The sequence below is a fragment of the Callithrix jacchus genome, chromosome 20 (genome assembly GCF_049354715.1).
Source record: "Callithrix jacchus isolate 240 chromosome 20, calJac240_pri, whole genome shotgun sequence".
Classification (NCBI taxonomy): domain Eukaryota; kingdom Metazoa; phylum Chordata; class Mammalia; order Primates; family Cebidae; genus Callithrix; species Callithrix jacchus.
Window position 1 is genome coordinate 31,219,851 of NC_133521.1, and position 13,061 is coordinate 31,232,911.

A 13,061-nucleotide genomic window follows, 5' to 3' on the forward strand; every position below is an offset into this window, starting at 1 on the left:
GCCACAGCAAGGTGCTCCTTGGCCTGGAACAAAGGGACTAGTTTGGGAATTATCGCCTGAAGTAAAGGAAAATGAACAGCTTGGTGATGAGAAGACGGGCAAGGGACGTCCCCAGACATTGTTGGGGCCGGAGTAGCTCTGGCGGCCTCACTTGGGCCCCAGCACCGCTGTTGCTCACCTGCCTCGTTCCTCACACAGCCCCCCACAGTTTGCAGGGGAAAATGGCCGAGGTGCGGGGTGCTTTTCCATTACCTGTCCCAATACAGACTCCAGATCTCAGAGGACCCTGCTTGAGATCATGTGCCATGGGGTGAAGGCATGTCTCTTCCCTGGGCATACAAGCTGCAGAGAATGGGTGGGAAGGGGAGCCAGGCCAGGGAAGGGAGTTCTGTGTCCCTGGCAGATGCCACAGAGCGTGGGAACATGTTCGTGGGAATGTGAATGCCAGGTCAGGGACCCAAGTTCTGGCCCCTCTGTGGCCCTGGCTGTGTGGCCTGGGACCAGTTTTTTGGCTTCAGTTTCTTCCTGTCCCATGCGGGTGGCAGGGGCATGGAAGGGCAGGCAGGGCCAGGAAGCAGCATGCCAGGCGGTGGCAGCCTCTTCATGGGCAGGGCTGGCCTCCACAGGGGCAGCTGAGAACATCCCCAGGAGGAAGTCCTGCTTAGAGGGGTGGAGCCCAGAGGACTTGAAAGGGAGAGAAAGGTCACATCTGCAGTTCTCCCAGCAGAGCCCAGGAGGCCCCAGGGCAGTTAGGGTTCAGGGATGCCATTCCCTGGCAGCGCAAGTGAGTTCAGAGCACAAGCCCTGGCACGTCTCCCTGGGCACCAGGAGTCTTTATATTAAAATCACCCCAGCCTGGACCTCAGGCAGCAGCTGGCCTGGCTCCCACACTCAGGTCTGCTGCTCCTAACTGGTTTCTGGGAACTGGTATTGCAGTCAGCCCCATGGACTTTCTCCCCCAGGTCTGAGTTTGGGTTCAGGCTGCAGTTGCAAGGCCCTGCTTCCCTCCCGTACCCTTGGAGACAAACCATTTCCCCCAGAGGGCAGAACTAAGGATGGACCACAGGCCAACACCATCCTAGCCAGGTGTGGTCAGTGCCATCCACCCACAGAGGGGGCTTCAAGGAGAGAGTGGGGTGGAAGGAGCTGGCTGCAGATACACTGCCCCGGAGCCAGAGGAAGCTTCTGGAGAAACTCTCTCCAGTCCACCAGAAGGCCCGGTGATCTCTGCAGCTCAGGTGGTTCAGACTGTCTTCCCAGAAAAGGATGTCTAAGGCTCTGTGCCGTCTGGGCCCTGGAGCTTGTTGGGGGACAAGGGGGCGTGTGGGCAGCAATGTGTACTTGGGTGCTGGGGTCAGGCTGACCTGCCGGGACTTTGGCAAGGCCTCTGAAATCACCCATGGCCCATGTTGGGGAGTTGAATATACACGATGTTCCTAATGTACTGTTATTTGTGGCCAGGATTAGGAAGGAAATGGTGATTCCAGCTTAGAGTACATCCCTGTGGCAGAAGGCAGGAGTCTAGCAGGGACCAAGGGCTTGGGCCCTTCTCAGCGCTTCTTGGAGTTGTCAGGGAGACAAGAGGATTTCCTTTAGTGACCAGTCCCTTTGTTGTTGTTTGCACTGAGGATTCAACATGCAGAAGGTCCCTGCTTCTGTGCCAAGGCCCCAGGCAGGCCCAGACCGGCCGCACCCCTGCCCCTGCTCCCGCACCCCGTCGTCTACTCACCCCGGCCTTGTCCTCCTCACACTGCCTTTTGCTCCAGCACGGAGACGCTATCTCAGCAGAGTCCCCGTCAGTCCTCTCTGCCATCTCAGCTTCAGAGCCTCCAGCACAGGGTGACGAGCCCCGCCATCTGACCTGCATCCAGCCATATTCTGGGGTGTCTCTATGTGGGATAGAAGGCGCAGCCTCTTTTCTGGGACACAAACCCAGACCGCACTGGGAGTCATACGCCTACTGATTCCCCTCACAGGGGCTCCTTGCAGATTGTGAAATGCTTCTGCCAGAGCCAGACACCCCCCAAGAACCCTGATAACCCAGTCCAACACTTGCCAGTCTCCCAGGCCCATCGGCCTGCGGTTCCGCCTGCATGCCCAGCCCCATGGCCAAAGTAACCCAGGCCACCTTGTCCCTTCCTGGCCATTAATTTTCTGTCCTACAAGCATTCATCTCCCCCATTGCCTGTAGGGTCCCAGCCCTAGGCCTTGTGGTCTAAGTGGAAAAGGCACCAAGGTTCAGGGGCCAAGCACCTCTTTAGGAAGGAAATTGGTGGGAACTAGCAGCAGCTGAGGCAGGAGACAGGGGAGGGCTGTCCTGGGAAAGGGCAGGGGGCTTTGAGTACCTGTGAATGAACACAGGCCAAGGTGGGTGCGGTGGCTCACCCCTTTAATCCCAGCACTGTTTTGGGAGGCCAAAGTGGCGGATCACCTGAGGTCGGGAGTTCAAGACCAGCCTGGCCAACATGGTGAAATCCTGTCTTCACTAAAAATACAAAAATTAGCCGGGTGTGTTGGTGTGTGCTGGTAATCCCAGCTACTCAGAAGGCTGAGGCAGAAGAATCACTTGAACCAGGGAGGCGGAAGTTGCAGTGAGCCAATCAAATTGCAGTGGACAACAGAGCAAGGCTCTGTCTGAAAAAGAAAAAAGGCCAAGCCAGCCCGATGGGCCCAGGCAGATGATGACGTCCACCCTGAGGAGAAGGCAGAGCCCCTCCCATGGCAGCAAGGGCCACCTGACTCCACCCTGGGCAGTGCAGAAAGCGGGAGTCATCTCTCCTGCTCTGCCCCGCTCTCAACTCCATCCCTAGAGCAAGCCCCAAACCTAGGGTGAGGGACCTGCTCATCCTGGGGGACTGGGACCCCCACTGCCTCCAGGAGACTATTTGGTTTTCTGTGGCAGCTTCCATCCAGATGAGACCTTCTCTGGAGGTCTCTAGATGAGCCCAGCCCTTTTGTCTGGAACCCCCCAAAGCCCGATGGCAGCTCCTCTTGCACAGAGAGACAGATATGGCTAAGAGGACTGAAGGCCTCTTCCTGTGCCCCTCCACCCTCCATCCCCTTTTCACCAGCTCCTAGCAAAACCCAGAAAAACAAGTCCTGCATCCTCCTCCTCCTCCCACCTCCACTCTCCGAAAGAAACTTTAAAGTGTACCAGACGCATCAACTGCATTAAACACGATGAATTTTTAAGGCATGAGTTGGCAGGGTTACCATGGCTGCCTTTGCCCTGAGGGGCACACTGCCGAGGATTGATTGAAATAAATAAAACGGATTCACAATTTTCATACTTGGAAGCAGAGAGTTGGAAGGGAAGAGAGCAGAGGGGGAGGGGCAGGATGCAGTGAGATTCTGGAGCATTCTGGACTCTAAATGAGAGGCCACTCCCTCCTCTCCCCATCCTAACAGTATACTGACCCAAAAGCTGCTTCCACTTTAAATTCCTAAAGGATCCCAGCTGTGGGGCAGGAAAGGCAGGGAGGAGGCCCTTTTCCGGTGGGAGCGGCCCCAGGCCTTCTCTATAGTTTTTAGCCTTGATATTAGGTTGCACCTCAGATTTATTGGCCGTGAGACTCCAGCTGTCTCCTAGGAAAGCACTGGCCATTGGCCTTGGACCACTGAAGGGGAGGGATGTGGGCACCAACCAGCGTCCAGCATAGAAAAGAAACAAGGGGAGTCCGGGCAAGGTGGCTCACGCCTGTAATCCCAGCACTTTGGGAGGCTGAGGCACATGGATCACTTGAGGTCAGGAGTTCAGGACCAGCCTGGCCAAAATGTCTCTGCTAAAAATACAAAAATTAGCCTGCCATCGTGGCACATTCCTATAATCCCAGCTACCCAGGAGGCCGAGGCAAGAGAATCGCTTGAACCCGGGAGGCGGAGGTTACAGTGAACCAAGATTGCGCCATTGTGCTCCAGCCTGGGTGACAGAGTGAGACTCGTTCTCAAAAGAGAAAAGAAAAACAAGAGCTTGTCTTTCTGTGCTTGGTCAGTGAGCCACCAGCAGCAGCCAGGGATGGAAATGAAGGAAGGAGGCCTGGCTACAGGGAGAAGGGAGGGGCCTCTGAGCCAGGATGCCCTGCCCTCAGCAGGCACCCGAAGCCTGTTGCCCTCCTACCAGTTCGCCCAGCCCTAAGGCTGCTTGCAGAGAGACCAGTGGAGTTCACCTACCCCACACTCTCTTCAGAATCACCATCCAGCCCAGCCTATGAGGGACCTGGAGCCAGGACTGCCTGCTCAGTCACCCATATGAGAACCCCATCCCTGTCCAGAGCTGCCAACAGCCTGCCAGGGAGCGCATCGATCACTGACTCCGTGACCCACAACACTCCCTAACCAAAGAGCTGGGCTTGCAGCCAGGTCCCAGCTGGGCCAGTGGGGCTGGAGAACTGGACCCACTGGATTGGGAGAGGGGCGCCACCCGGGGGTCCTGGTGCCAGACTGGAGATGCAGAGGCATGAAGAACCCGGTGGCTAGTTGCAGGGCATGGTCGGGCAGCAGGAGGAGCCCTTCCTGTATCTGTATCCACTGAGGCCATTTGTGTGACCCAGCCTAACAGGAGGTACCAAGTAAAATCACCCACACTTTTGCCTCATGGGGCCACCAACAAGGCTCCATTTGGAAGGACGTCCCATCATGGCTCGCGAGAGTGGACAAGGTGGAGCGTAGTGAAAAACTGAGGAGCTGGGGTACACCTATCCCGCCTGGAATTTGCCAGCTAAGGCAAATTCAGAGGACTCTTCTGAGTCCTCTGTTCGTCATGGGGAGGGCAGCGTTGTGGGGCCAGTGAAGGCTGGAGTAGAGACAGCAGCTGAGAGCATGCTGATCAGGAGCGGGCGCCCCCATCCTCCACACTCATTTCTCAACCTTGCTGTCTCTTTTTAGGGTTTGGGTCCAGGGTATCTTCCCACTGGGCCAGCTGTTCTCCACACTGCTGGTGGCTTATTGTTTGGGACAGTCAGGAATGTCAGAGGCCCCTGGGAGGGGATGGTCACTTCGGTCTCCACTTCCCCGTAAACTTTCTTGAGTTCATCTGTTGCCCCGTCGACATCTCTGCCCATGAGTCCCAGGTTGGCTCACCAGAGGGGCAGGCTGCATCCACCGAGGGCTCTGGAGGCCAGTGCTGGCAGGCCAGCTGGCGGAGGGGCATTCCTGGCTGGACCCTCAGCCTCTCCTCCTCCCCAGCTGGGCACTCACCCTAAACACCCCCACCACAGGTCAGATGCATCATCTGCTGCTCCCTTGGTCACCCTCCTAAAGAGGCCAGACCCGAGGAAGGAGGGGTGGGGAGGACAGAGCCTGCACCCAGTGAGTGCATGGGTTCACATCCCCAGCACATGGCTCAGCGTCCTAAGAATCACCAGGCAGGTGGGGGTGGTGGGAGCAACAATGTACCCCTACTTAGTGACCAGAGCCAGCGGAGGGTCCCCAAAGGGAGCCAGCACAAGTATCCTGAGCAAACAGCCGAGGGACCTGGAAAGGATCAGCTGACAGTGAGGATGGGGAGGTGTTTCTGGCCTTGGTCACTTTGCTGGTCCTATTTTCAGAGGGTGCAGGGACATGAGGTCATGCGAAGTCTCATGTCTTCCCCGAAGGCACATGGCGAAGTCTAGCTTTCCCATGGCAGAGCACAGCAGGGTGCCAGAATGCCAACTCCCAAGGAGACCCAAGCTCCGTCCTCTGCCCTCCTGGGCTTCACCCACAGCACAGGGCCCTCCTCCTACAGACACCTGGCGAAGGAGCCATTCCCCAGCTCCTCCCGAGCAGGCCCCAGCTGTCCCCAGCTTCTAATGGGCCAGGCCCTGCCCTCCCCAGGGTGAGAGTGTTCTGCAAGGAACTTCTCCCTCTCTCCCACTATGAGCTGGGCCTCCCCGTTCCCTGCTCCAGGCCTGCAGGAACAAATCAGGGTGGGAGAGGCCCCTGGCCACAGCCAGCTATACCCTCAGAGTGGTGTTTGCATAGCAGCTCTTCTGCTCTGCACATAGCCTGGAGAAGGGGGTGTTGTAGGGTGAAGGCCCTAGGAAGTCTTGTCCTCTACATCAAGGCCTGGCTTTGCCCAAATCAGTGACCTATCTTATCCCTGGAAGAGATGCAGTGTGTGGCCCCTTCCCCCAACCCAGGACAGGACAAAGAAAATAGTGCCAGGCTCCTGGCTCCCATCCAGCCTGTCCGTGCCTTTCTCCCACCACCCCTTCTGCTATGAGGCAGGGCTCCTGCCAGCCTAGACCACATGACCTTAGAGTGTGACTGGCCAGTCTAGAGTCACCCAGACACCTGCAGCACCTACAAAGCCAGTTGGCACCTTACTACTACTCCTGCCCATCCTGGCCCGGGTTTCACCTGAAGCAGGAACTATGTATGGATGCCAGGTGGTGGTTTGGGAGAGCATCTCCCACTGAGGCCTGCGGCTGTCCAGGGCTGGCGCCTGGTGTGTTCAATGCTTGCTAGTATTAGTGATGGGAGGGACAGTGACTCAAAGGCTCACACTAGCCTGGCAGGTGTGGTGCAGTCACCTCCAAGCAGACACTGCTCCAGGGCAGTGGAGAGGCTGCTAGGGATGCAGAGCCACATCTCTCCTTCCCGGGTCCCAGCATGAGCCTTGGCCTTGGAGCTGCCCCAAAAGGAATCTCCATGGGCAAGGCTGTGTGGACTCAGTTCTTAAGGAAAAGTGACCACCCCCTCTGCTGGGCTCCAGGAAGTTGTGAGCAGGCTGAGGGCAGATTGCTCCTCTGAGAGCTCCTGGTATGTTTCAGAGAAACCAAAGAGAAGCTGGTCCTGCCCCCAGCGGACCTGGAAGGGGCAGCAGCTGTCCAGGCGGCAGCCAGCAGCCCAAGATGGAGAGGCAGAGCCGCGTCCACGGGGCCTCTGGGCTGTGTGTGAAGGGCACAGCCAGCAGCACCGCCCCTGCTGGGCCAAAAGCTCCATCGCCACGGAGGGAGGAGCCTTCCCTAAATGGCATGTGTCCCTGCCTTCCGGCCACTTCCCCCTGCCTGTGTCTGAGTCACAGGCCCCCTTACTGACTCAGCCACTCCCCTGTGGACCCCCAGAGTGGTACAGGAGGTCCCCTGTGCTCTCTCAGACCCTGTTCAGGTTCCTTCCCACCCTAGCTCTCTGCCTGGTTCCCAAGCACATTCCAGGCCATTGTCTCATGACGAATAGCGTTTTCATGCGGGTGTTGGAAAATATGGGCACATGTTTAATGCTTGCAAGCTGTGTTCCACTGTTGATGCTGTGCTTGGGAGCCAGGCAGGCAGCTCAAGCTGGGCTGGGGCTCAGCAGAGAATCGATGACGCAGCAACCCTGCGAGGCAGCCATCTGTCAGGCCTCCGCCGGGCAGGGACAGCCCCGGTACCCACTCAACAGGCACTGGGGAAGCAGAGTGGTGAGGAAGAACGCAGGTTCTGGAAGTCGATTCTTCTAGGTCTGAATCCTGTTCTTCCTCTGGTGAGCTGGGTCCTCTCTGAACCTCAGATTCCTCTTCTCTGCAATGGGAGTGATAACCCTGCCCAAGTTGTGTGAGGACTTGGCTTGACACTGAGGGTGAAGCTCAGAGCCCAGCGCCAGGCCTGTGGCAACTCTGGGGACTGTAGTGGAGAATCGTTTCTCCCTCTCCAGCTTCCTGACTCAAGGGCCCACTTGTCATACCCTCTGCCCTCAGTCTGGCCTCTAGTAAGGATCCCATGAGCTAGCCAACACTTCTGCTGTTAATACTGTCTTGTGGCTTTGCAGCCCAGCGATCTGGGTTTTCCTACTCTGCAGACCTAGGGTAATCTGGTGTCGAGGCAGGACGCAGCCCCACCTCCTTCCCAGCGGCAGGATGGGAGTCAGCCTCAGTGGAGGCCCCTGTGCTGCTGGGCCCCAGAGCAGCCTCTCCAGGCTCCGCCTCCTAGGGCAGGGGTGGCTGGGCCAGTGGCTGGAGCATGGGGGGCCTCAGTGCTGCTCTCTGTGGTGCCTGCTCCCACCTCTCCCCTCCCTTCCCCTCTTGTGGTGCTTTAATTAGAGACACTCAGAGGGAAACACCTCGTGAGGAAGCTTATGCTCTGGAGTCTCCTGGGATGAGTTGCTTCCCAGGGCTCTTCAGCCAGCAAGAGAGTGCAAGAGGAAGGTCTGGGCAGGGCAGCCCAGCCAGGCCAGGGCTTGGCCTGATGAGTGACAAGGGCAAAAATGTAACGTCAGGCCATTGCTTTCCACACACCAGTGTTTGCATGGCATGAAGAGACCTGCCTGGGCATAAGCGGAGAGGATGTGCTGGGTGGGGGTGGCTTTGTCCAGGGACCCTGGGTCCTTGAAGATGCGTGCCCTGAAAGAATTAGAACTTTCTCTTGGAAGGGGCTGGTAGGAGGGACATGCGTTCCTGACCGAGGCTTCACTGAGACTGGAGGTTGGAGCTGAGTCTCCGAGGTCTGGAAGGAGTCTGCCACGTGCTGATGCTGGCCGAGCCACCAGGCCAGGGAAGAGCAGGTAGCCCCTCTAGGGCCATGTGCACTTAGCAAGGTCAGGAACCGAAAAACCCAAGAGGCTAGAACACCAAGAGTGGAGGAGGGACAGCAAGAGGGAAGCTGGAGAGGACCCAGCAGGAGGTGTGAGACCCTGCAGGCCGAGGTGAGGGGCTGGGTGTGTTTCAGATCCAGGAGGAAGCCGTTAGCCAAGTCCCAGGAGGGAGGGAACGCTCCGGTCATCACATTTTAGGATTGTTCGGTTGGTGTGTGGAGGGTGGACTGTGGGGGCAGGAGAAGCAGTATAAGGCAGATCCTGAGACGCAGGGAGATGGACCAGGCAGGAGAGGCCGACGGCCCCCCAAGGCATGGGGCTGGGTGTTGGGGGCAGGGTATCCATGTAGGTTGTCCTCCCAGGGCAAGGCCCCCGTACCTGCCAGTGGACCCGACGGAGGGGCTGGGATGACTGTTGTTTAGGCCTGAGCAGCTGGTGGGCAGTGCCACCATTACTGAGGTGAGGAGGGGGTGGCAGGTCTGTGGGGACACCAAGGTTTGGTTGTGGCCCCATCGAGGTTTGAAACGGCTGTTAGGCAGCCAGGCAGGGCCTTCTACTAGGGAAGCAGCTGTTCCATCTTGAGCCCACTGGGGGCTCAGGGCCAGAGGGCACATTCAGGGGTCATTGATGGAAACCACAGACCACCAAGAGGCGCAAACTAGAGAGAGAAGAGCGGACAGGCCACCCAGTGCTGGGGGAGAGGTGGGAGGAAAACCAGGAGAAGGCACTGTCACTGGTAGCAAGAAAAGTTTCCAGAAAACTCCACTATCCCTGACCTTCTGTAACGGTCAGCATTCCCCGGCCTCTCTGAGACACCAGGAGGCCTGGGTGCCCACTGCTCCTCACCACTAGCCCCTTGTCCATCCCTCACTCTGCACCCACCTCAGCCTGCCCTCCGCTGCGGTGGGTCCTGCCTGCCGGCCTGCATCCCTGGAGAGTGCTGCCTGGCAGCAGCTCAGCTGTTGGCCCCTGTCATGGAGACGGCAGCAGCTGCTGGCGACGGGCACTTGTGACCATTTGTCAGAACGCCCCCCTTCCTCCCATGCCTGCCCTTCTGGAACATTTCTGTCCCACAGCTGTGGAGACAGGGCTCATGGAGGGGTCAGGGGACGGGGGACGGGAGAGAACAGGGGGGGGTCAGGAAACACTGTCTGGGCTCTTCAGCGGGGCCACCACCTCCTCACCTTCAGCGGAGCTGTGGCCCCACAATGGTGTCATGTGGCCAGATAGCTGTCCTCTGAGAACTTCCCCTATTTCACAGTTAGGTATTGCCCCTAATTAAGGTGGAGAAATTGTACGGAGACACTGAGGTCACACAGCTGGACACCAGGCTGAGGCCTTCACCTCCCACCTAACCCCAGGGAAGCCCTCAGCATGGCAGGGTCCTGGTGGCGTGTGCGGGGAGATTAAGCAGCCCTCACTGGTGCGGCCACCACCCCCGCCCTGCATGTCTTGTTTCCATTTCTCGTGGTTTCTTGCCCAGGCCTGCAGGCTCCAGCCAGCGTTAGACTGGAATGGCCAGCCTACTGTTTGCACATCGTGGTCTGGCGTCTTTGTTACCAAATGCTCTGGGGTTGCTTTGGGGCTGGGTCGGAATCTTCTAGCTGGCCCCAGAGCCGTGGCTCCCATTCAGAGGCGTTCAGGAGGCTAGGCCCAGGTCATGCAGAGCAGAGGATGAGTCCAGCGACCTGGGAGGAGGTGGATGTGTTTTGGGCCTGCCGCTGAGAAGCGGGGCTCATGTCATTGAGCACCCGAGACCGTGCAACCTCCGATGCCGTGTCAGACCTGTGGTGATGCTTCCCCGGAGATGGGACTCGGTGTCAGGCAGTGGAGCTCAGCCCCAGACAGGAGGTGGTGTAGGCAGGGGTGCCATCTGCTGCCAGCCCAGCAGTCAGGAAGGGCAGTGCTACACACCACCCTCCCACCAGCCACCCCACCTGGCCCCACCCTGCCTGCACTCTGCTGTTGTGGGGAAGCTCCCGAATCCCTGGGACTCCAACTGGGAAGCACTGCCCAGGTGCCCTTCCCCTGCCGGCCAGGCCTCCAAGGGGACGTGGAGAAGCAGTGCAGCTTCCTCCAAGCCTGTCCTCACCACCGACTTCTCATTGTTGGTGTTGTCTGCCCGGGGATCGTAGGGAAACCACTTCTCTTCATTCTCTGGGTTTCTTGTTTACTTTTTGCATAACGTGGAGGTTCCTCTTAACAAAGTCCAGTTCTTAGCCCTGCATGACTCTTACTAAACAAGAGACGGGAAAGGGATCATGGCCCAGGGCCAGCGAGCTAGGCTCTGGCACTAAGTGACCATGTGACCTGGGTCAGGTCACTTTACCAGAGTTTCACCATGTGTACAATGAAGAAAAAACTAAGGGTCCTAACGCTTATCACACAAGGATCTGTGCTCCAGGCAGCGGGGTACAGCCTGCACAGCACAAATCCCTGACCTGGGGCGCTTTCAGGAGGAGAAAGGGGAGCGGTAAACAGGTGACTGATGTGTGGAGAATTGGCTGGATGAAGATGCACTCTAGCAAGAGAAGAAAGGCCCGCAGGGGACAGGGGTGTCTGGGCCTGGGGTGGAGGGCATTGCGCATGCACATGGGAGCTTAGGAAGGTGACAGGGGTCCCAGGACTAATTAGCGTAGCTGGAGGCCCAGCTGTTTCTCTTCTGCGGGGTGATTACTATAGCATGGAGCACCCTGACATGTGTAGGCCCAATGCTGGGAGGCCTGGAGGTTGGCAAAGCCTCTCCTGCCTGGTCCATCTCCCTGCGTCTCAGGATCTGCCTTATACTGCTTCTCCTGCCCCCACAGTCCACCCTCCACACACCAACCGAACAATCCTAAAATGTGATGACCGGAGCGTTCCCTCCCTCCTGGGACTTGGCTAACGGCTTCCTCCTGGATCTGAAACACACCCAGCCCCTCACCTCGGCCTGCAGGGTCTCACACCTCCTGCTGGGTCCTCTCCAGCTTCCCTCTTGCTGTCCCTCCTCCACTCTTGGTGTTCTAGCCTCTTGGGTTTTTCGGTTCCTGACCTTGCTAAGTGCACATGGCCCTAGAGGGGCTACCTGCTCTTCCCTGGCCTGGTGGCTCGGCCAGCATCAGCACGTGGCAGACTCCTTCCAGACCTTGGAGACTCAGCTCCAACCTCCAGTCTCAGTGAAGCCTCGGTCAGGAACGCATGTCCCTCCTACCAGCCCCTTCCAAGAGAAAGTTCTAATTCCTTCAGGGCACGCATCTTCAAGGACCCAGGGTCCCTGGACAAAGCCACCCCCACCCAGCACATCCTCTCCCCTTATGCCCAGGCAGGTCTCTTCATGCCATGCAAACACTGGTGTGTGGAAAGCAATGGCCTGACGTTACATTTTTGCCCTTGTCACTCATCAGGCCAAGCCCTGGCCTGGCTGGGCTGCCCTGCCCAGACCTTCCTCTTGCACTCTCTTGCTGGCTGAAGAGCCCTGGGAAGCAACTCATCCCAGGAGACTCCAGAGCATAAGCTTCCTCACGAGGTGTTTCCCTCTGAGTGTCTCTAATTAAAGCACCACAAGAGGGGAAGGGAGGGGAGAGGTGGGAGCAGGCACCACAGAGAGCAGCACTGAGGCCCCCCATGCTCCAGCCACTGGCCCAGCCACCCCTGCCCTAGGAGGCGGAGCCTGGAGAGGCTGCTCTGGGGCCCAGCAGCGCAGGGGCCTCCACTGAGGCTGACTCCCATCCTGCCGCTGGGAAGGAGGTGGGGCTGCGTCCTGCCTCGACACCAGATTACCCTAGGTCTGCAGAGTAGGAAAACCCAGATCGCTGGGCTGCAAAGCCCCAAGACAGTATTAACAGCAGAAGTGTTGGCTAGCTCATGGGATCCTTACTAGAGGCCCCCGCACCCACAGGCCTCAGAGTCGTGCCCCCACACCAGCCTTAGGAAGGAGCAGGTTTCCCCAGGACGCTGCAAAAACAAGAGGCCACCTCCCAGGCTGAAGTGCACTGGCTTCCAGGACGGCTGCGCAGTAACCCTGCCCCTGCTTTCCAGGCAGCTGTGCCTCCTGCTGAACGCAGAGAACATCTTCCACTCGATGGCAGACATCCTGCTGCGGGAGGAGGACCTCAAGTTCGCCTCAACCATGGTCCACGCCCTCAACACCATCCTGCTGACCTCCACAGAGCTCTTCCAGCTGCGGAACCAGCTAAAGGACCTGAAGACCCTGGTAGGCGGCATCAGCAGCTCTGACCTCTGGCGTGCTCCTGCATGCCTGGGAGTACACACTGGAGGCTCTCAGGGAGAAGAGGGGGTTGAAATTGGTACATCCCCTGGTCTAGTGGGAAATAGGGATCACGGGTGAGTGGCTGCATGCAACGCTAACCACAGGTGTATCACGTCACCCACACTGAGGTCTCTGCCCAAGGAAGGCTCCATGCTGTATCCAGGACACCCCAGTCCCACTCCAGGCACTGCCCCCTTGAAAACAGAAACTCTGCTGGCCATGGGCCCCAATGGGCAGGGCCACCCTCTCAGGGATAGGCCTCTGGGTTATAACCTTGCCAGAGAATCGGGTTAACTGTTCTTACCCTCCTTGGCCTACCTAC

The 13,061-nt window shown here is 58.3% G+C and overlaps 1 protein-coding gene across 3 annotated transcripts in view; it reads left to right on the forward strand.

Moving 5' to 3' along the window:
• VAC14 (VAC14 component of PIKFYVE complex) overlaps positions 1–13,061 on the forward strand; it is a 128,094-nt gene that overhangs the window by 104,005 nt on the left and 11,028 nt on the right. For all 3 annotated transcript variants that reach the window (XM_078357719.1, XM_035282185.3, XM_035282187.3), the window contains one exon: positions 12,508–12,682. In XM_078357719.1, coding sequence (XP_078213845.1) covers positions 12,508–12,682 — 175 coding nt within the window. The remainder of the gene's footprint in view (positions 1–12,507; positions 12,683–13,061) is intronic.